This window comes from Pholcus phalangioides, unplaced genomic scaffold (genome assembly GCF_987345545.1).
Source record: "Pholcus phalangioides strain wild (caught in Gottingen) unplaced genomic scaffold, Ppha-v1.0 ptg000009l_1, whole genome shotgun sequence".
Taxonomy (NCBI): domain Eukaryota; kingdom Metazoa; phylum Arthropoda; class Arachnida; order Araneae; family Pholcidae; genus Pholcus; species Pholcus phalangioides.
The window spans coordinates 22,170,579-22,195,220 of record NW_028301602.1 but is presented as its reverse complement, the minus strand read 5'-3'; the positions used below and the strand labels follow the sequence as shown (position 1 = coordinate 22,195,220).

The 24,642-nt window shown below is 35.2% G+C and overlaps 1 protein-coding gene across 1 annotated transcript in view; it reads right to left on the bottom strand.

The window, feature by feature from the left end:
• Positions 1 to 23,979, bottom strand: part of LOC149082531 (alkaline phosphatase-like) — a 57,508-nt gene extending 33,529 nt beyond the window's left edge. The window contains exon 1 of the mRNA XM_089235780.1: positions 23,768 to 23,979. Within this exon, the coding sequence (XP_089091906.1) occupies positions 23,768 to 23,822 (55 nt within the window). The 5' untranslated portion in view covers positions 23,823 to 23,979. The remainder of the gene's footprint in view (positions 1 to 23,767) is intronic.
• Between the last annotated feature and the right edge of the window lie 663 nt (positions 23,980 to 24,642).

Genomic DNA, 24,642 nt, shown 5'->3' with positions numbered 1-24,642 from the left:
GAAAAAGCCAAATAAGTCCCCCAAAGCATACATCTTTTTTTCAGATAAAAAAGGAATCTTATGAGCACAATGGTGAAATTTACCGTCATAATAGTACGTATTTGTTTTTTTTTTTTTTTTATGAACACTGGCATGCAGAATCAACTCGACCTCAAGGGCTTCTGCGCCATTACTTTCTGTTGTCATCATTTAAAGCTGTTTATAGACCTGGGCATATGCTGATAGTTCTTTGGTCTTTTTATTCTTATCTTCTGTCTACTGTCGCATGGAAAAAATTTCAGCAAGATGAAATTTATAGTCGGAAAGTTTGTGAAATAGTCTTTTTGCCAGTTTTTTTTGTGTACGCAGTGATGTTCAACACACCAGAATCTTTTCTAATGTTGATATTTCTGACGAACCAATGAAGACCTGTGTATCATCGACTGAGAGTTTTATCCCGGAATCTTTCAAGGGCTGTTAAGTTCATTCGTCGAGCGAATATTCACGCTGGAGCAGCATACAGCAGCACCGGTCTGATGACCATCTTGTAGAATATAATTTCATTACGTATTGAAAGGCTTGAATGCTTGTGACTAAGTCCGTTGAGCATGACCGAAGCCACAGTCGCCCTGTGAATGGCGTCATCACACTGACTGGAGAAACTGAATCTCTTGTCCTCTATGACACCAAGGTATTTAGTGAGCGTGACAGGATAAATGTTAGTGCTTTGCACAATAATATGAGCATAATATGGTAGATTAGTCTTTTTAGTGAACCACATGAATACTGTTTTGTCTGCATTAAGCTCAACACGGGTTCTGACACCGCAGCGCTCGACCAGTCCCACCATTTCTTGTAAATTTGAAAGAGCCTTACTAGGATCCCTCTCTGTGCAACATAAAACGCTATCATCAGCGTAAAGAACTGTGAAGCCCTTGGAGGGCCACAGGAAAATCGTTCATGTGGAAGTTGTGTAGGATAGGGCCCAACACACTTCCTTGAGCAATTGACAAACGAATAGGTCTTGAATTTGATATTGGGTCATTTATCTGTATTCGGAAAGAGTGCGAGTCTAGCTAGTTGCTCACAAATTTAATACTAGTTAGAGGAATTTTCATGCGAATCATTTTAAGCAGAAGCCCTTTATGCTAAACTTTGTCAAATAATTTCTTCAGGTCAAAGAAGGCTATTGCTGCAGTGTCGTTATAAATTTTTCTATCCTGAATGCGTTCAGTGAATCGTAATAATTGGGTAGTGGTCGAGTGCATACTGCGGAAGCCGTATTGTTCTTGGACCAATAATGTTATTTTCCTCAGTGAATTTATGAATTCGTATTGCCACAATTCTCTCGAATAGCTTCCCAAGTGAACTGAAAAGTGAGATTGGGCGCCAATTCTGAGGGTAGTGGAGGTCTTGCCCAGCTATGGAGAGAACCTTAATTTTGGCTAGTTTCCAGCTATCCGGAAAATGATTCAGCCGGAAAAGTTTGTTAAACACTGTGACAAGGTGTTGAACCATATTTTGTCAGGTAAATTCTAGAAGGTCTTGACCGGTGCCTTATTTCTTTTCAAGATGTTTGATTGTACGACTCACTTCCTCAATATCTGTAGGATAGTGTACAAGGAACATTTGAACTGATAACGTTTATGAGTTTTCAACACTAAATAATTTTATTCACTTTAGAAAATATGATTCATAATATCTTAAGAAAATTAAAATATATTGCTAAATTGTATCAAATATTTATTTTGTGAAATAAATTAAAAATACAAAAGTATAGTATGGAGTGTACAATTCAGTAGAACGTCTCGGAGATAATCAGTTGCTTTTAACATAGATGTGACAAGTTAGAAACAATGACGATAGATGGCGCTTGCATGTTGTGCTTACAAAATGGAAGACACAAAAATAATAATAATAGATAAATAAAAGTAAAAAATAAATAAAATAAAAACTGTGCATACATTGTATAAGATGAAATGAAGGGGAGTGTGTTTTTTTTTCAAGACTTGACAGTGCAAATGCAATCTTGATTACGTGGGTGACATTAGTTTTTCAATATGTAATGTTTAATTGATTCCAGTTTATATGATGTTTTAAAAATTGGACCGAAGAAGACCGATTATAATTAGACTTGGTACCAAAACCAATATAAAATTTTGGTGTTCTCTTTATATATCATTTATAACTACCATTACTATTTCTCCTACTCATATGAAATGTATTGTGAGCTTGACCCATTTTTGACAGCTCTTCCAATTCCTTTATATAATACTGATTGTGCAGTGAACTAAACACTTGAACATATGTTCAGCATTTGATATTTCAGAGTCGTTAAAATATGAAATAAAAAGCTGTGTTTATGTCAAAAAACACACATGGTTTAAAGAAATTTGACTTTTGTTTTTGAAAAGTTTATTTAACATGATGGAATAGTACATAATAAAGCGAGAAACAAATTCATCAAGCGATAGCGTGGATCTGTACCGATGAACACGAAGTACCGATGAATAATTTACAAATGCAATTTCAAGGACAGAACAAACAGATAAACAAAAAAGAAAAAGGTTGATAAATACATCCGAAATAATTCTGCATCTATGAAAAAGTATACAGTCATATGAAAAAGAATGCAGTATGGCATTTCAAATACACAATATACTTTCATATACATTATGAATGAAGAATATGAAATGCTAGAATGATGCGATAATTGGTTAGCTACTTCGACAATTGGAGGCAAACAGCAGGAAGTGTGTTTGGACATTGATAAAATTGGATTTGGCACTGACCGATAGAGTTCTGTTTTTTTTTTTTTTTTTTCTAAAATGAACGCTCTATATTGAGAAAAGATAATTTTTTAAAGGTTAAGGGAAAAAAAGTTAAGGGGGAAAAATAATATCACATGCGATAGTTTCTTAAATTTCGGAATAAGGTATGTAAAATGGGTTTCCTTCACTGTTTTATGCATTAAGAGAATATTTAGAATGTTATTGCATCTATATTTGATGTCCTTGTAAAATTAAGGGGAAGACTGAATTGTTTTTTAGTAAGTAAGAGAGTCGATTTATAAAAGTATAAATACCGTAATGCTAAGTTAAGTTGCCGTTAGAGATCGAATGACAGATTATTTCCTTTTGGGTCTGGATGATGGGTCGCAACGTACTGATGTAGTCACTGCTCCAAACAGTTAGTCCATATAATAGATGAGAATAAAAAAGGGAATAGTAATATATGACAGCAAAAAAATGGGTATTTAGATAATGTTTCAGATAATGAAATGTATAAACTATAAAACAAAGTTTTGATTTTTTGGATATGTTTTACACGAGACTTCCATTTAAAATTTCAATCTATAAAAATGCCTGGGTATTTAATGGAGCTCACTTGTTTTAATGGAGTACAGGCACATGACAGATCATTAAGATAGTTTGATTATGAAAATTATGAAAAATGAGAATATAGTTAGTACCAAAATTAGTGAGGTTTGAGAAACTAATGTATTTTGTTTTTAGAATATTTTGAGATCATTTGAACGAAACCAATTTCAGACTTTGATTAAATTGTTGTTAGTACGAGTTAACATGTAACATACTCGTATGTTAATAATATGATTCAATGATTGATGATCGTTCCCAAAATAAAGAAGTACAGTGTCATCCGCAAATGTGATTATTTTGGCATTGAGCTCAAGGTTACAGAAATTATTAATATAAATAGTAAAAAGTAACTGTCCGAAAGTAGTTCCGAGTTCCTTGTGGAACTCCTCTGTGCACGGGACTACTGATATGTTTACCATACTTAACAGATTGAGATCTATTATTAAGATAGAAGACCTGCTCGTAAATTATTTGAATCGTAATTCCATATGTGCGCAATTTAGCAAGCAATACACTGTGATTGATGCTGTCAAAACATTTTCGTATATCAAGAAAAATTGCTATTGTTTGTTTTTAGTTATCTAAGCTATCAACTACAAATTTACTAAATTCAGTCAGTGCAGTTTCAGTGCTTTCGTGTGGCAGGAAACCATGTTGATTTTATCAGAAAAAATAATTAACATTTAAAAATGAGTATACTCTACATCATTGTTTCCCAACCTTTGTTGTCTTCATCGCCCTTTTCTTCAGAAATTTTTTTCTCCCATCGCCATCCAACGCAATCTAATCCATGGAATCCTATGTTATACTCGTAGCTTCTACCGCCCCCCCCCCAGGGGGCGTTAACGGCCACGTTGGGAATCACTGCTCTACATCTTATGATAGATTCCAAGATTTTGGATGCCGTACTGAGAACTGAAACTGGTCAGCTGAGATCATTTTTATCAACGGTTTTATTAGATAGGATGGAGGTAATGATTCCATTTTTGAGTGAATCTGGGAGAGCACCATTTTGAAAACTAGATCTTGATTAAGTATTGATCTTGATTGACACTAGATTTTGATTAACTAGATCAGAGAACATCTGAATGACATTGACAGAAAAATGCTTCCAAACTTTTGAGTTCATTGCATCGATGGAAGATACGGAGTTTTTTTAGTTTGTTAATAATTTTCTTTATTTTAATGATATTAGTTGGAGAAAGAAAAATTGAATTTTGAAAACTACGTACGTATTTTTTATAGTCATCTATGGAAACTGCAGTATTTCTTCCAATAACATTGAGATACGAGTGAAATTTATTGGGAAGAATCAGAGGTTCAACATTTTCTGGAAGTACATTCTCTGTTCTCAGTACCTAGTATTCCATTAATAAATTTCCAACGTCCAGTATTGTTACTGTGAATTATACTGATAATTATTATATAATTATACTTATTGTTACTGTGGAATAACTGAATATTGAAAGAACTTAAAAGAGTAGCACTATTTTTCAGTTTGCTTTATTTCAGATTTAATTCTTGATTTTATATTTCTATAAGCAGTTTCCATAGAACGGGCATACGGATATTTCTTTGTTTTTATGTAAAGTTGTTGTTTCGTCTTAACTAAATTGAAAATTTCACCAGTAACCTATGGTTTACCGAACTTCTTCCTTGAACTGTCTCTGGAATGATTTTGGACAATGGTGGATAAAAAGTTAAATGTAATTACAAAAATGTTTGTTGTATCTTTAGACTTTTAATTTTTGCTCTGTGTTCATTGCAACTGTCAAAGAAACATATAGTAAGCAACTAAATAAATGAATTTATGCTGTGGATTCGTACATATACATAATGTTTAGTGTCGAACTAATCAGAGAAATTAATAAATTTAAATAAAGTTCTTTTATAAATATTTTTTTTGTACTTTGAAAAGCATAATTTTCAATGTCTTAAAATATTCATAATTGTGTCTAAACTTTTACTGAAGTTTTTCTTTATCTTATAAAGGAATAAAATAAAAACTTCCCTGCTCTAGTTCAGTTTCTTCACCTAAGGTCCATGACGGCGAGACAGGTGGTCGGTCCACAAGTGTAACTGATAAATTAATTATAATTTTGAATGAAAAATTAGTGAATTTTGCAATTCATACAGTGGTGGAAAGAACCTATAAGACCAGGTAAAAAAGATGACAAAAAAAAATTGTCGAAGATTTCAAATTTTTACTCAGAGATAATGAATATGACGAGAAATATTATCTCAAAAACTTATTCGAAAATTCGCCAAATATGTTTAAATAAATATTTTTTTCTTTGATCATGAGCGTAATGTAGGTGGAATTACCTACAGTCGACACTTTCGTAAATATAAGATTCCGAGGAATTGATGTGGGGTAAAATCTCGCGAGAAATTCGATTCTGTGAAATATTTTCGGTGTATTGGAAGACTGCTGGAATCACTTGCAGCAGAAACGACCTTTTGCTGATCTTTGATTAGAGGGCTCATTGTAATACACTGCTGGCTACCGTAAATGCAACACCCTGAAGGAAGCATGCAAATAATATGAAATTTATAACATGCATTAGCGGAAGTGAGATATGCAAATGATTAGAATTTCAGCGCAGACGCACATCACGCGCGCCTGTGGCGCCACTTCAAAGCGCTGTTTAAGGCTTGGAGATTTCGACGATTTGAAGTACGGCAATTGTGTTTTTCTTGTGGTTTTTAAAAAAAAAACGATCAATTATGCCTCGTAGAAAACAGCGATCATCTTTTGATCAAGTATCCGAGTTCGACAGAGGAAGGATAGTGGCCTACCGAGATTGTGGATTATCTTTCAGGGAAATCGGTAGTCGTGTTGGACGAAACCAAACAACTATAATGCGGATATGTGATCGTTGGATGCAGGAGGGTACGACGGACCGACGTGTTCGATCGCATCCACCTCAGTGCACCACTTCACGTGATGACAGGCGTATTGTGCGTATGGCAGTGACGGATCGCTCAGCCACATCACGAACCATGGCACAGCACATTCAGTCTGTACCGCATCATCCAGTGTCTGCGCGTACCATGCGACGCCGTTTACAGCAGAGTGGTCTGTCCGCAAGACGTCCATTGCTTCGTCTACCCTTGACGCAGAACCACAGACGTCTCCGCCGCCAATGGTGCGATGAAAGAAGGATGTGGACGGCACAATGGAATGAAATTGTCTTTACTGACGAGTCACGCTTCTGTCTGCAACACCACGATGGTCGGATTCGAGTCTGGAGACACCGTGGAGAGAGGATGCGGAACAGCTGCGTTATGCACCGCCGCACTGGTCCTGCACCGGGTATTATGGTATGGGGCGGTATTGGATATCACTCTTGCACTCCTCTAGTACGCATTGCCGGTACTTTAAAAAGCCAGCGCTACATCTCCGAGGTGTTGGAGCCAATTGTCCTTCCTTACCTTCAGGGCTTGCCCACAGCCATATTTCAACAGGATAATGCGCAACAACACGTGGCACGCATTGTCCAAAGGTTCTTCGTCAATCGCCAGATTGAATTGCTTCCCTGGCCAGCTCGCTCTCCGGATCTTTCGCCGATAGAAAACATGTGGTCCATGGTTGCTCAACGATTGACCCAGATTACATCCCCAGCTGCCACACCAGATCAACTTTGGCAACGCGTGGAAGCTGCTTGGTCTGCTGTACCCCAAGAACACATCCAAAGTCTCTTTGAATCAATGCCGAGGCGTGTGGCAGCGGTGATCTCCAACAATGGCGGCTACTCTGGCTACTGATTTTGGCAGGAACCACACTTCATAACCACACCCACACGTCTATAAATTTAATCATTTGATGCTTGGTCAACATGTTATCTACAAAATAAATATTGTTGCGATATCTCTTGTCTTTCTTGGTGTTGCAATTTGGGTGGCCAGCAGTGTATTTAGAATTCCGTACTTTTTGGAAATTTCTGGCTTTGTGCGAGTTTGCATATTAATTTCTTTCAAAATATTTTTTTTTAATCTACTGCCAAGCACAATCTTTTCCGTTTGGTTAACATAGGGGCGTGTGAAGAGAAAAGTAGAGAAGCAGCATTTGGCCGAAGTAGATTTCAATTGACTCAGAAATGACCTTATCAACAAGCTAATGCAGCGGTTCTCAAGTTTTTTTGTAGCAAAGGTAGGCCACTTTTTTGTAGGCCACTTTTTTAAAATTTGTCTATTAAATTTACTGATTTGTTTTATTTTTCTTTAGCTTCCACGAAACCTCTGGGAAAGACACACGGAGCAATTGGAGCTCCGAGGAGTATAGATTGAGAATTCCTGACCTAATGTATCATACCGTTTATGAAACCACTAGTTCAACCAATATTAATGCACGGAGTGAATTACGTTCTCAATGCATTTCCACTTCATGGTCTGTCCCCCTCCTATAACTGAATCCTATTCCTGGCACGTGTTCGCAAAACATCTATCTGCATGAAAAATTGGTGAATTCCCTATATCCCTCCTCTTCATCTATTTTCTCTTAAAAGATACGTAGAACGGCTGAATTGAAGTTTAATTTTTACTGCAATGAATTCAGAGGTGACTTGGAGAATAAAATAGCCCGAAATAAAATAGCAGAAGGAAAACGAATTCGTAAAATACCGAGTTTATGGAAATGAGAGTTTGTAAAATAGAGCGGATTTTAACAGTAGCTCTCTCTCTCTATGACATGCTGTTCGGAACAGAGGAACGGTTCGTAAAAACGAGCATGTTCGTAATTTGGAGGGTCATAAAATCAAGCGTCAACTGTATATGGCCACTTCATTTTACTCGGTTCACTTACCTTATTTACACAGCCTTATGACTAGACCTCATTCCAAAGAGCTTCTTAAATTATTCGACGCAGTTGTTTTCCGCGAAGCTTGATTCGTAAAGATGAGACTGCGCAAAAGACTATCTGTTGTAGGAAAAGATAAGATCCTCTCTTTAAATGGTGCAGATTAATTTCTTGTGAAATCGAAAAGACTATTGAAAGATTTATACACACTGGTAAACAAGTACTTCAAGAACAGAGAATGATATTCTGGATATAAAAGTACAGTTAGGCCGTCTTTTACAGATAGGCAGTAGAGAATAGCATTAATTTTGGATGTGAACAAAAAAAATGTCTTCAGATAAAATTGCAAACGATTTGAAACCAGAAAATCCCAAATAGAAGATTAGGAAGTCCGCATGCAGTATGTTCGAAATTAAAGACTACCCTGACCAGCCTTAACTAGCACACCGCCTTTACCCATCATTTGATATGAGATTGATAAACATCTATGAAGTAACAATAACATGAAGAACGTTAATTTTTATTTGATAAAAAAAATACCACTACATTTAAGACATAATTTAATATTCTTATTTATAAATCTTTTAAGGTATCCGACTACGTTGAAAATGCCATTTCGTAACAAAATATCCATTTTATTTTCTTGAAGCCCTATTTCTTGTGATTCCAGAACAAACCTTTCTTTGTATATATAACGCTCAGAACCGAAGTTACGTCCACTTTAGTGTTGTGTTTTTTACAAGCATATGTCCCCGGCACCTACGTTCATCCAGTGTAAACATATTCCAAAAATGAAGTCTCTTTGATCATTGATCATTTTTGTCGCACCACGGTCAGTTTCTGCACACGAGGGCTAATTAGACCGGGAACTACAATTTATTGCTGATTCCGAACGGCAGGCTTGTTTCTTATACTCATCGAAAGGTTGGTACGCTAACCCCTCGATGGGGGCCCCCTGCCGTAGCAATTTTTTTTTTGCTGCGGTCAAGTCGCCGTTTTTGTTGTACCCCTGTGTCAGGAAAGTTTTCTGACAAGGACGAACCGGGTATCGAACTCGCGACACCTCTAAACATGCTTTGGTACTTTAGGCGAGTATCTTATCGACCGGGCTACCGCGCCCAATGAAGTTTCTCTTTACAGCCCTTATATGGACCATGAGGGAAAGAAGAAGTTCGATTTTTGACCACCAGGTGAAAATGTGGCGATTTTTCTATCGCAGTTCTTCATTTAGACGTATATACCAAGTTTCAATGAAATGCGTCGACCACGATGGGTGCCCATAACAGATATGGATGGGCTACGTGGGTCGGAGTAATAATGTCAGTATAATTAAGTTCAGTAGTGTCAGTTTATTTATACTGACACTACTCAGACCAATGTAGCGCGTAGCGCCCGTTGAAACAGCTGTGGACTTATTGGACGTATTTCATTGAAACTTGGTATATACATTATTTAGACCGGGAGGGGGGGGGGGGAGAAATAACTACAATAAAATAGCGCCACTTTTCAACTGCTGATCGAAAATCGGACTATTTTTTATTAAATCTCTCTTTCCCCCATGGCCCATATATCCCGCATACGAAGTTTCATCACAATATCTCCATCAGAATGGGCGCTACATACATCTGAGTGGTGTCAGTTTATTTTTAACCACCCTGTATATTGCTAAGGCTGTGAACTGAAATCTAACGTCTATCGCACATATTTGTCTAATTACAGTGTTTTATGGCCGAAATGCGGAACGAAATTTCTAAAAATTCACACGTACATCAACAGATTGGAGTGTAACTTATGAGCATATCACACAATCCTTTAAATTTTAGTTCATAACCCGCACCATTATTAGCTGAATGCACTGAGACAATAACAAAACATTACATTCGGAGAATTTTTTGCAATCGCGTTTAGAATATCACACGAATTTTGCCTAAAATTTGACATAAAAATTACATTTTCGTAGAAAATGACGCAGGTAATCCAAAATATATTATTGTTTTCATCATTTTGGGACACTTTCTATCAAAAAATGTTGTTAATGTTCACTCCAGTACCATTTTAAAGAAAAGAGACAAGAAAGGTGTAGTGGCATATCTTAAATTCAATAATTTCCTGTATCAGCGGCATGTGCTAATTTCATTCACTTCAACGAAGAAGTCTTAAAAAAATACAAAGTATTGTTGGTAACGTTTTTAGAAAAAACACGTAGATTTTTTTCTACTCTCGCATGTATATACGCCATCTATGAATACTTAAAAACTACGTTTAAAAATATTTATTTCCTATAAAAACTCTTAGGAAAAACACCGCAAATATGATTTGCATTAAGAAATTTAGATGACTTATAATCGTTGCATTTTATACTCAGGAAAATTCGGTATGAAAAATTTCAAGAAATCCTTTTTTAACACAAAATTGTCTTATCAAAAAAATAAACTGAAAAAAATGGGAACATAAATTAATTTTTCGCATCGAATTCCATTAAATAAAAACCTTATCGGAATTGAAGATGATCCTCTGAAGATAATTTTTTCCTTACATTATTATCATTATCACTATTTTGTATTAGCAAACAACCTGATGATAGCGAGAATGTCAGAATAAAAACGGTAAGTTTAAGCCATCTTGTCATCTCAAAAGTAATCATGACTTCGATATACGTAATAAAAAAATAAAAATCTAATTTTAAACTCTTAAAAGTGATTATTATGTATATTTTTAAATTTTTGACATCAAAGAAAGAAGAAAAAAAAATATATTGAGACAGTATCGTAAAGCTGCTGACTTTGGCATGTCTTGCTTACGCTACTGCCATTCAAGAGAGAGAAAAACTCGGCGTTGCGTAAACGGGCGAAAAAAAGTAAATATATTACTCAGTTATTCGTATAAAATTGATTAAATTCTGAGAGAACCGTGGGAAGAACCTGAGACTCCGTGGGAACTGAAAGCTATGCAAATTTTCGTTTTTACTTATTTTTTGAGTATAGAAAAGCTAAGCTATATATTTTTGTGTACATAAATTCCACTTTTTTTTTATATGTTTAAACGTCAAATTTTTCATCGGGAAAATGAATTATGATAATATTGGTGTTAAAATATGTACTTTTAAGTTTGTTTCGAAATAAGAAAATAAAAAAATTTCTCACATTTTTGAAGTCTTTCGAGACATATTTGAGATTTCAAATGACTTAGCTATTGAATACGAGAGGATATAATTTTATGTAATGATTATCATGATGCTTTATCTCTCTTACTAGGTAAATATAAACTATTTCATAAACTAGTTTTAGAAATGAAAAAATATTATTAGTCAGAATATTCGTTAATAAGGGTAAATTTATGCATTTTAGAAGTATCCAAAATTTTTTAAAGCGGTCGAATGAGCGTATGTGAATGAAGTTTTAGAATTTTAGTACCATAATAACTTTCCGCGTTCAAATTTAGCTTCTACTCGTAATACCCGTGTTATCATTTGTAAATATTTTGTAAATATTTACATTTTTTACCCTCTAGATGGAGTTTATTGAGACATTTATGATTGAAATTCTCGATTTTTGCTGCTTTTTATGCAAAAAATAACAAAATTCTAAGAGGAATTTTAATCAGCGAATATATATTTCGACGAACAGTAACGGAATTATCGTTTTTACAAAAATGCGCTTACTGTTATTATACTTTTTCGTTTATTAATTAAACGTAACATAATTTAGTTTTACATTATTAATTTATTAAAAGAAAATATAAAAAATCTATAAAAATATAAAAAATCTATTTACGACGTGAAGATTAGCCAGAGTTTACTGTTTTGAAGATACAAAATAGTTGTAGACAAGGATCCATGTTTCTAGCTTGGATTCAAACCTAAGCCTCACTAACAGCAGTTTTTTTTGTATTATGAACAATATAAATATAATATAATAATATAACAATATAAAACAATATAAATATCAGCGAAACTAATATTGATAAGCTGTCACATATTTGTTATATTTGTTACGAATATTATCAGACTTCCGTCAAATACGAAAATTATATTCCTAAAATATGATAAATTTTTCTAGAGCTCGAGATTTCCCCCCCCCCCCCCATAGATAATTATTTTGACAAATTTTATATCTGCAGTCATATTCTGGATGCTAAGGTGTTCAAATTTGTAGAAATAGATGTTTTTCTTTTTATGTGCAGTAACTCCAGATCAAGAGAGATTCGTCCATTCCAGGGGGGGTGAACAGTCTTTTTCCGAGCTGGGCCACAATCAAGATTATTTTCGATGCTCGTTCCACTCTACGGATTTCAACTAGCAAACCGTACGTCCCGTTTTTACAGGACATGAGAATTCTCACGCTTTCTGCAAAATATTTTTCGGCTTTCCACCACCACAAGCATTACACAGAAACAAAACTCCACGTTAGAATCACAACACGAACGCGCACATTCCTACATGTACCACTTCGTTGAAAGCTTCATAGGGGAAATATGGAAGAAGTGCATGTGTGGTTTCGTAGCAGTAGTGGTAATTATGCTCAAAGATGAGAAACTGAACAGAAACGCATTGAATAGTCTCTCATCACATGTTATTACTTCAAAATTACCTACCATATAAAATATAGGTTTCGGGAGTGCCGCGAGTTGGCCACCGCTTGTATATTTTGTGAAAGAACGTTCAGTGTTTAATGAGCTATCTATAACCCCCAACTATACCATGTATTTTTAGAATCTTTTCTGTGACACCGAGGTAATATTTCCAATTACTGAAATAGATGATGCCCTTTAGGACGCACAGACACGTGGCTACCTCAAATATTCCCTCACACTAATTCACCTCTAACTCAGTGATTCTCAGAGTTTCGACACCCACGGCTTCCTCTTGTTAAAACACCTAACTATAACGTTGTTCTTAAACCAGCTATCATCATGGCTCATTCGATCGTCGATAGAGCTCTCTCATCCTCGGGTATTCATTCGGGATCTTAGCACGACTCGCACACGAAACACGCATATCTCTGACAATATGAATACGCTAGGGCCATACTCAAAACATGTGTTCCGTCATGCATCATTTTGTTGAAAATTTCTTAAAAAATGTTTCCGAAATGCATGTACTGTTAAGTAGTTGTGATTAGAGAGCCGCTGTGGTGGTCGAGTTATCAAAGTGACGGACTCGCACCGGGAGGACATGGATTCGAACCCCAACGCCACCACAGTGGTGATCGGCTGAAGTTGGTTTTCTGTTGTTCCCAAATTCAAGGCGCGAATGCGAGCTGGTCTCTTCCTTAAAAAGTCTCGCCAAGAATATGGCAGCACCACAAGAACATGGAACAATCACAACTCCACACACGTGTGCACGAGGTACTATAGGTTAAATATTACTAGTGGCCGTCGTGCGACTGCTTTGAAAGCATCTCAGTAAAAACCTTACTTTTAGATACCTAGTAGCACGGACACCCTGAATAATTCTCTCCTAATCCGAGTCATAACTCTCTAAACCAGCGGTTCTCAACTTTTCTCCAGTCTCGAGCACTGCCTTCACTTATCATCAAAAGAAGAGCACCCTTATGGCAAGCTTGTCATACGAATGCGTGAAATCAGTATGATTTCAATCTTTGAATTCAATTCGTACAAGGTGTCTAATTGGAACGTTTATCAAGTGCTCGCGAGCACGAAATAGGACATGAACATCGAGAACTCCGGGCACTTCAGGTGAAGCCCTGTGGTGTGCTCGCGAGCAACGGGTTGAAGATACCTGCTCTGAGCAATACGTACAACACGCGTCTCAAAAAATCGATAAAAACCACTAACATCCATTGAAAACAAACCGAATTAAAAGAAAAATCAAGCACGGATCACGTAAAATGTATCTAAACATCACAAGACACGTAAGATAATCCACCGGAGGAAGAAACGAGCAAAAACAACTCCATTACAACCATATTTTAGAATGAGAATTTCTCCTCTCACTCTTTCTCTCCCAATTCCAAAATATCCCAACAACAACAACAACAACAAAAAAAAGGAAAACGCGATTCGTAATAGGAAGAGACATAAATAAATTCCAACTCGATCGGGACATAACCAACTAGAAAACGAACCGGAACGTGAAATCGTGATAGCCTTAAATATCCCATTGGATCGGAAAAAATCCACTCTCATTGGCAATTGTTTCCGAGGGAAAAAGAACGAGAAAATGAGTTAGGACTATAGTGGGTGAAAATCGAGTAAAGTAAGTGATCGTATAAGTAGTTGCATCGATTTCCGTGAAATGAAATAAAAGAAACATAGACGCCATTATAAAAATAAATAAAACAATACAAAAAACCAAAAAAAAAACGTGTAATCGAAGAACTAGAATCGAACGTATCTTTTAAGACAAAAAGAAAAAAAAAAAAATAGGATGAAATCGGAAACAAAATTATCCGAATTCTAAGATTCTAAATAATACAAGAAATAAAGAAGAAAAGAGAAGAACGTGATTCGAAAATTTTAACAAAAAATTAAAAAAAAATATCTGAAAAACTCTTTCAATACGAGAAAATAATAAGAAAAAAAGGATTCATTTGTAAGATGATCCGTAAATTTATCTCGTTTTATCGTAAGTTTAAGAGTTAAAGAGATAAGAGAAAAAACGTATTACTAACTATATAATTAGTCAATACAATAAAAAAAAGGAAATTCTTTTCTCAAGTAATTACTTACATTATTTTAATGATCAGGTTATGTGAAACGCTTATTGATTTATTATTACTATTTTTTTTGTTGTGTTTTCTAAATTTGATAATTTATGATGAGATTTTATTCAAGTAGAATTTTATAATGAATTTTTTTTTATCCGATGTCAGGAATAGGTTATTGATGTGTTATGGGATTTAGATTTACATATGATCATTGGAATTCTGCGATAATGTTTGATGAATGCTGCTAATCGCGCAATATTGGATTACGCGTAATGAATAAATTTGGAATTTCAAGTTATGTTGATTTATATTGAGGGTTGGAAGCTGTTAGGTGAAAGTTATTTGTCAAAGTTTTGGAAGTCGAGTCAATAGACGAATGGTCTCTCGAGCCAAAGGGCTATCGTTGGTACAAATTTACCTTTTCTCATCTTTTTCTTGGAGCTAAAGTGTCGACACCGGCATAGGCTCACGCTTTCTCTCAAGCTAAAGCAACGTCGTCGGAAACAAGTTCACTTTCTTCTTTTTTTCCCGCGAGCCAAAGGGTCGTACTCGGTATGAGCTCATCCATCGCATCAAGCTGAAACGTCGTCGGTTGTTATGAGTTAATCTTTTCACTTTGTTCTTGAGTTTAAGGCAACACAATCTATAGCAAAAGGCATCCGCACGAAGCTCGTGACGTCAGTGAAGACCATCTTACCTATAGCCATCGGGTATACTACAAAGAAGGGTAAAGTTGGTGCATACGGAGGGGGGGGGGGGTGCGTCGGCCTGCTATATCCAATGGCTATAAGTGAGATGACATTCTTCAGTGATGTCACGAGGTTCGTGTGAAGGCCTTCTGCTGTAGCTGGTGTTGATTAAGGCCATTCCCAGCATAAAGGGTACATGTAGAAAAGAGCGGGCTCGCTCGCCATCCATTAAAAAAAGCAGGGTAGGGAGCTTTGATTGGCTATAGCGATAATACTGACGTCTCACTTTTGCTCAAAGTTGGCGCATAGGTAAGAATGGTATTTAAGGACAGAAGTATTTATAACAGGAGTTCATCTTTCGTTATTTTAAAGCGGACGAGTTTCTCTTTTCGATGTGATTTTTGTTTCTTTTCATATTTTACATCCATATTAGAATCTTTGGCAGAGTTTACATTCATTTCACACACAGTCAATGAAAATCTTCGTGCATGTCTAGCAAGATTTTCTCAAATCTTCCAATCAAAATAGACGAATACCTCTATACATAAAATCGATTTTCTGTGTGTGTGTATGTGTATGTTGGCTATACAAATCTACTATTTTACATCGATCGTCGCCAAATTTTGCATATAAACGGGACCCGACTTGAACGATAGGCTACTTTAAAAGTTGGTCAGAGTAGGCAAATGCACTAATTGGGCAAAAAACTGTCGGGGCACCAATGGTTTCTGGGCCTCAGAAATCTCTTTCGGAATGTTTATTTAAGTTACCATGGTTCCCTAGCAATGCGTTTCAGACATTCATATGCTTTTACAATTGTTTATCACTTCTTCAATGCTGCCAGTAATGAGGCTTTTTGAATAGATGTCAGAATCACCATCAGCTTGAATTTTGAGGGTCAGGCAAAGGATGATCCTCATAGAAATCAGTGTTAAAGTTGCCGATTTTGCTGTAGAAACGAGGGAATTTAGTGGGATTTTCCACCATATCAATAATTTTAAAAATTGTATTGAATTCTTGATTTTTGAAATATCGAGTTCGCTTAGATACGAAGCCCAGAAAATTAAATAAGAAGTAATTAGCCGGAGCAACCCCTAGAGTTGGATATCTATACAATAACATTGATTTCAACTTTTTATTCATATTTTATTAAGAATGAAAAAATAAGTTCCCCGTATTGTCTTTTAATATTCAACTGCATAAATTCGTATAGTTTAGGATGTTTTGAAATTAATTATGGGCTCGTAAAGTACATCAGAATGCTATTGTTCAAAAATTCTCGAACGTCCAAGCTCTAGTGTGGTGGTGCCCCGTCCTGCTGGAAAATGAAGTCATCCGAATCGGTTTCCAACTGTGAGAAAAGACAATCGTGACAAACACTGAAGTGGCGGCCGAAGGAACAGCGTTAGCGTTGCGCAAGTGCGTGAAACTCGAGATTTCCCCCATTCTACCTATACATTAGTCGATCAAAACGGATTAAGAGCTGAATACTTATGATTTTTTTAAGTCGGATGATTCTTTTTGAAACACCGTGTATATTCATTTCTACGTTTATTTAAATCTAGATTTGTTTCTTTCATGAGTCGCACAAGAAGGCGCCATATTGGTTAACTGTGACACGGTTTGTTTGTCCCTCAAAGAAAGAGGGAGATATCACTTGATGCAAAAATCCTCATTGAAGAAAACCCGGGCAGCGCCGGGTATTATAGCTAGTAGGGCTATTATATTTTCCGTGAATTCTGACAAGGGTTTTCTTGGCGTATACGATTCTTAAAAGTGATAAAGGTGATGTTTGCAGTGGGAATCTACAGAAATATACATATAGGAAAGAAAAAAAAAGGAATGCAAATACATATTGGGAGGACGCTTAACAGCCCTACCGTGATGTATTCTTCTGAATTCCTGAAAGGATATCATGAAAAATAACGCCACCCACGGGACGAATTTCGACGTTTTTTCGGGCCAGAGTTACTCTAGCTCACGATATCCAAACACGAAAAGAAAACAATAAAGAAAGGACTAACTCTTAGAAATGTATGCGGATGAAAAAAAAAAATTACGTTATACCATAAACCTCTTAGGTAGTATATGCCGCGGGTTTTACGTCAGCTGTGGAGACTCGGCAACTATATATATTAGGGCTATTTTCACCGAGATATACGGAAAGATATGTTTGTTTTCTACTAGTGAGGAGGCTAGCTTTATTTCATTGTGAGAAAGGTCTACGGGGTCTTATTTACGAACAAGGACGGACACATAGCCCTTAAATAAGCCGAACACTTGTTGTTTCTGTTATGTTTTTCGACCTGACATGGCGAGCATTATCCTTTTCTAATGAATGTTGTGAAATTTACTCTAGGGATCGTATTAGATCGGTTCGACTTTTCGAAATCCCATTCCTTCGAAATTCAAGCGCCAGAAAATTCTGGGAATTCGAATTATAAATTTTTATAGTTCAAACTCATATCGAAAATTTGAATTATTTTTGTTTAAAAAACAGTATTTTCCCGACGTTTCGTTCATATCTTGAATGTATTTACTCTGGATGAAAATTCGGGTGTTGTTGGGATTTCGAAATGAATAATACTAATGCTTACGAAACTATGCGGATAAATTTACTATGTCTCGACTTTGGGATCGATATTTCGAACAACAAACTCTCAAACTGGCTATTTCATCGCGTATGAGTCTGAAGATGTGACATATATAATGCAGTTTTCAGGCAATATTTCATACTTGATCCAAACTGTTCTTCGGTATCTGTTGCGTGACTCGTCTCAATTATCCGTACGCAATTCCTGAACCAAACTTTTCTTTGATTTTCTTTATTGCTTGCTACCTGAATGATCGAGGATGAAGCTGCAGCTGCAATTATGGACAAAATTTAGTGGATGAGCAGTATATGCAATCATCGCGATTGGAACCATATCTATGGAACCTTTGGATCCTTTGGAACCATACGATTGGAACCTTTCTATGCTTTATTTTAATAATTCCAAAACATCGGGATGCCTATTGACTCGCAAAATCCTTCATTAGCTCTAACTGCCACTTCTCATACGTAAGATTAACACCCAAAAAAAGTTTTTTCTTTACACATACGAATGTAAATGAATGCTGTTAGCATATTTTTAATTAGCTAGAATGGTTTATTAAGGGTAGAATATAGAGTTCACCTTGCTTTTTACGTTATCCAAACATGAAACATTCATTAACAGAAAAAATCTTGCTCAGCAACGTTCAATAGTTTCACCTTGAATTTTATTTCCAATTTCCTCAATTCGGTGAGACTTTAAAAATTTCTGAACACGTGAAATTTTGACAGCTCTCAAAAAATGCCACCTATTAGGAAACAACTATTTCTAGATAAAAGTGTATTGTACTTGTATAGAGCCGTATTTTGTTCTGAAATGAGAATAAAAGATGTGATTTCTAAGTTAGCAAAAAATATTGAGAAAATAAATTTGTATGATGGGTTTTTTGACAATGCCGTGATGATTACTTGCCATTCTTGATTACCTATTTCATATTGTTTAATGTCCATTTGTTTTTCTTTCTGATTTTCATAGTATTGTATCTGCATACATTCCCCTAATACCCTCAATAAAGGTTCCATTTTCATTCAAAAAAGTTTTTCGGAGTTCATGTTGAATGTGCATAGATTTTTCTCAAATTAATATTAGGTGACTTTACAGAGAATAGCATTAAATTAACAAAATTTAACACGCACGAATAGAAAATTCTAAAACAAATACACAAACTTCAAGTCAAAATATACAGGGTGCATGCTATATCGCTGGTGAGACCTTGATCCAAGAAGCATACTTCCAATTAGAAAAAGTAGCCAAATAACGTGTAGTACTCGGATATGTCATTGATGATGCAACGGGTAGTATGGTTATTAAAATAAAAATGTTAACTTTTTATGTGTGCAGAGACACCCCGCGATCCAGAATCCAGTTGTTGCCCTGTCTATCTTGATGCCAAAAAACCGTGTTTATAAGTGCAATATTGAGTGCGATATTTGAATTCAAAAATGGAGCAAAATTGGGAAAAAACTGCGTTAAATGGGGGTACCCGCATTTGAAGTTTTTTTCACAATTTTCTACCGTTTTTTTCGGATTCAGTATCTCAGTGAATATTGTACCTAGAAATGCCTTATTTATTTTTTCGGCATCAGCGAAACAACTTTGTGGATGGGCTCTTGATCGCAGGGTGTCCGTATGAAAAAGTTAGCATTTTTATTTTAATAACTAACAAGAGGTTTACAAAACACCCATTGCAACATGAATGAGATATCTGACCACCACCCGTTATTTGGATACTTTTTCTGATTGGAAGTACGCTTCCAAGATCAACGTCTCGCCAGTAAAATATACGCCCCGTTTCCCATTTAACCTGCGTATATAGTACAACGTAAATATTTATTTTTTATAACCTAAAGCTGTTGAAACACGAAGAAATTTCTACTGAGTCTTGTCACTCATGAACGGCGTCTCCAATAAACGAGATGTTGAGGATTCGGGGGTAAAGTACGCACCAATTAATGTATGTTCATCAGATGCATGCCATCTAGTATTATTAATAATTTAGTGGGACTTTTTCACGAGAACACTTTCAACTTCACCTTAAGAGAGATAGAGTAACGACTTCATACAACCCCTTGCAACGTGAGTGAACGTATCTGAAATCCACATCACGTTATTTGGATACTTTTTCCAAATTGGAAGTATGCCTATAGGATCAACAGTTGGAAAGCATAAGAATCCAATTTCATAGCTAATCATATGATGACGTATGAAGGCAACAATAATGACGCTGAAACTTATTCGCAGTCAGTTCCCAAGATTATAATGAATGGGAATAAAACAGTTTCATTTAAAATGTAATTTTAAGTGGAGAGGAGCTATTAAAGCTCATTTTTTGTAACTACTTATTTTCGAAACTACAAAACTGAAAAAGGAAAAATTTGGAACTTAAAATAAATTTTTTCATTTAACCCATTAACGACGACTTTGATTTTTTTTTAAAAAACAAAAAATAATGAGTGCAACCACTTCCACCATTTATTGTCAAAGAAAAACTTAAAATTTAGAATGGCAAATTTTCTTACCAACCAGGGTAAGATAAATACAATTTACTACCGTTGTCTCCGATTAATTTTTCTTCGCGAGACACATTCGAAATATGTTCTACAACTCTGCAGAGCGCTAGAAACGGTGTTCTCACTGTATTGCCAATCTTGGCTGTCGTCATTATTTATTTTCGGCGGCACACTTCTTCAAACACTTTTTGCAAACGAGTTGTATAATGTAATGCGATAAACGAAAGTAAAAAACACTCCTGCAGAATTTTTCGTGACACTAACATTAAGACACGCATTTCAGAAATAACATGTGTAAAATTGTATGTCCACTCGTAGTTAGGTAATTTCATTAGAATAATAGGTGAACAACATAGGAACAATGGTGATTTCAAACGAGATGCGGAAAAACTTTTTTGAAGGGCCATCTATCTGTAGGACAATGTGGTTTTGTTTTTGTTCCCGAATTCTTTTCCTATACAGAACATATCGTCCCTCTCATGCTAGAAGCACGAATGTGAAATGTCCTTGGGAACAAAAGAACGTGAGAAATGACATTTGAATGCTTACTCTACCCATGTTTATCTATGGAAGTTATTTTCTTAAATTGTTTTGTAACATGTGCGTCAATAGGGGTATACGTTCACGTTTCAGGCAAAGTTTAGGTAGCAAAATAAGGTATCCAACCAGCTGATAAGAAAAGAGTGAAAATTTGCACATTCGTGTTTCTGGCATGAGAGGGACGATATATTTTTATGGCTATCCAATAGCTATCACCTTTTTTAACCGTTAGTCTTAGAGTAAACTTTCAATTACACAAAATGTTTCAAATGTTGTCGGAATCGTTCAAGAAGCAATTCAAGATAAAACTTGTGTTCAAAAAGTTATGAAATAAAGCTTTTTACAGTACCTCGGTCTTATAAGTTTAAGACGTCGTAAAATATTTTTCATATATATATACATCAGATGTGGCTAACTTTTCTCTGTTCGAGGACCAACGTAATGGTCAGACGCAGTTCGCGGGCCACACTAGGAACAAAACTCCGGTGTATAAGCCGCACCCAGTATGATTTCGTGTTATGGCATTGCGGGCTACAAACATTTTGACGGGATTTATTACTTATTAACTAAACTCTTCATTTGATTAAATACTAATTATAAATAATCATTAATGAAATATTAACTGGAGTCTTCATTTTTGAAAAAAGAGTATTTATATGTTCTCTCATAGACAGTGAGATCAGCGCTGATGAAGATTTTCAAATGCGGAAATAGCTGAATAGTGTGGACTACAATTTCTTACCAGACTAAACTTAATTATCAAGAAAACTTTTTCATCTCTCTTTCCTTTCAGCAAATTATGAATGTTAATGCTTTAACAAGAGTGGAGAATGTTACTTCATAAAACGTTTAAAGTTCATCAAACAAAAAAGAATAATTTTATATTTTGAAATTAGTTTCCTGCTAAATATGTGACTCAATATTTTTATCAATAGACCGCAGCATATTGGTTTTGAATTTTTGTGGAAAAACATACTTAAAAGAAACATTTTTTATTTTTCTCATTACTATCACTGAGCTCCGATGATTGCGCAAGATAATCTGCTATTGCTACTTCCATAACTCCGACAGTAGGTTTTTGAAATCAATCATGTGACATGTGTGCTTAAAGAGGTTTTATGTTGTGTGCTGAAAACAAAAATTGTTTTTTGTCGAATCAGAATTTTTATTTTGAAACATGAAACCACAATTTCGGCAATCGAACCTAATATCAAAAATATAATATTTTTTTCATCTAGTCGCGGGCCGCACAAAAGAACCTCACGCGAAACATACGGCCAGCGAACCAGCTGTTGGACTCTCCCAACATACAGGAAGAAAACATTCATTCCTTCTGACTCAAGTTACTGATTTATATATAGCTGATTGAAATTGAAGAACATCTTTGTTATTGAGAAACGGGGTTCATATACACAAAATTGCTTCAGAAATAAAATATGTTGGGTAATTTAGTTCTTTTCATAACCCCAACAACTCTTAATATTATGCGGTTGAATGAAAGCTCAAGAAAATTATTTTGGCTATTAGACAAAAAAATTTACGCGACCCTTCAAATTTGGCTGCAATGATACTTTCCGACAAGGAATTTGCCTAAAATTCACAAAATTCTACGTATTATAACTCCATTTCAATCGTGAAAAGAATTATTACCATTATGTTTTATTTTATTTGCTTATAGGGTTTTTAGTGACTAGGGAAGTCTAGGATAGTTATGAAGATGAAAAATAGTCAGGGGAAAATTAAGGAAAAAATTTGGAAATAATTGATAAAAGTCAAGGAAAAATTATGTGAAGTTAAAAAAAGAACTGATACTTGAAAAATTTTTCGAAGATCATAATTTCAATTATAATCGAAAATATTTATAGAATATTTATAAATTTCGATTCGAATTTAGATTATACTTCTTTTTTCAATGTTTTACTCAATGAAATTTTCGAAAATTTTTTGAGTTTAGGTAAAGGAATTTAGGAAGCATATTTCGCTGGAAACCCTTGTTTAACATGTCATTACACGGAATATATTTTACTAAGACAAAATCGAACCCGGAGACTTAATAAAACAATAATTTTTTTGAGACATTTAAAATCATTTCCGACAACATTTAAAGCATTTCCGAAAATTTAAAATTTCCTTTAGTACTGACGGTATAAGTGTTAGTTCTTGTATAAAGATAAAAGTGGACGCCCTGTACATTATTTCAACGCTATTGAGGAGGGTTCCCATTTTAATAGTGAATCACAGAGGATTCCTCTTTTAGTAAAGTTTCATTGTTTTAATTATTTATTACGCAAATTAAATTTTAGAACTATATAAAACAAATTTGGATGTTTATTAACATTCCAACATCTAATTTGTATAACAAGATTTTTTTCTAAATGTGCAATTAAAAAACAAAAAAACAAAACTGTAAATTTTTTGTTTTAATCCAGAAAAATTGAATTCTGATGCAAATAAGGATTTTTAAATTTTTTCAAAAGTTTCATTTCAAGTGCATTTTCGTCAGAGAAATCGTGAAACTTTACGTGTGTAGTGATATTGATGCGAATTTAAAAAAAAAAATTCAATGCACGGATAGTGTCAGATGAAACGTTAAATTAAGTTCTCCTTACCTTGAGCGTTGACGTCAACAACAAACAGCAACAGCATGAAAATAAATAGCCTCATATTGTCACATGGAAGTATCAATGGAAGGGGGAGAATTGTCTTATAAACTACTCTCAGAAGACGATGTGATTAATTTCGCCAGTTTCTGACTACTGCGCGAGCCCAAAAGCCGCCCGATTTGTTTCGATTCATCTGGAGGAATGCTGCTGTTGCTAGAGATTTCTCAACTTTTTCCAGGATTTGCCCAGCCCCCTATTCCCTAGGATCGACGGGATTCGTTTTTCGCTCCGGAACAGACCATCGCGTGTTCTCGCCAAATAACGTCGCCAAAAATATTATTCACTAGGAAACTGATTCCAACGAAAAAATTCAAATTTGTTTCAAATGCACAACCATATATCTATACAGATCAAGAATTCACAAAAATATCAAACTTCAATGTGTTATAGAATGCTTTCAGTAATTCTCTTCATGAGATAAGGAGTTTAAATCTCAAGACAATGAATTCTATTCGTGAAAATTGTTCACCGTAAACAATTTTTCAACATATTCTCGACATTATTTGAATGTCTCGTGCTATTGAAAAACAAATTAACCGCGGAATTCTACGTAGAGTGTCGGAAATGAAGTTCGGAAAGCAAATTTTGCATGAGAAAAATGGAGAATATAGAAAAATATACAGGATGTCCCATAAAAATTCGTAAATAGTTTAACAATTCATAAAAATGGACGGAATTGGTGTGTTTGAATGCGGTTTGCACAAAAAGTTTTTCTCACGAAAAGAGAATTTTGTTGTTGGTTGCGGAGGAAAAAATTTAGTTAAAATTTTTGTCGATATAAGGCGCGAGCTGTAGGAACAAGTGTTCGACATTCACACTCA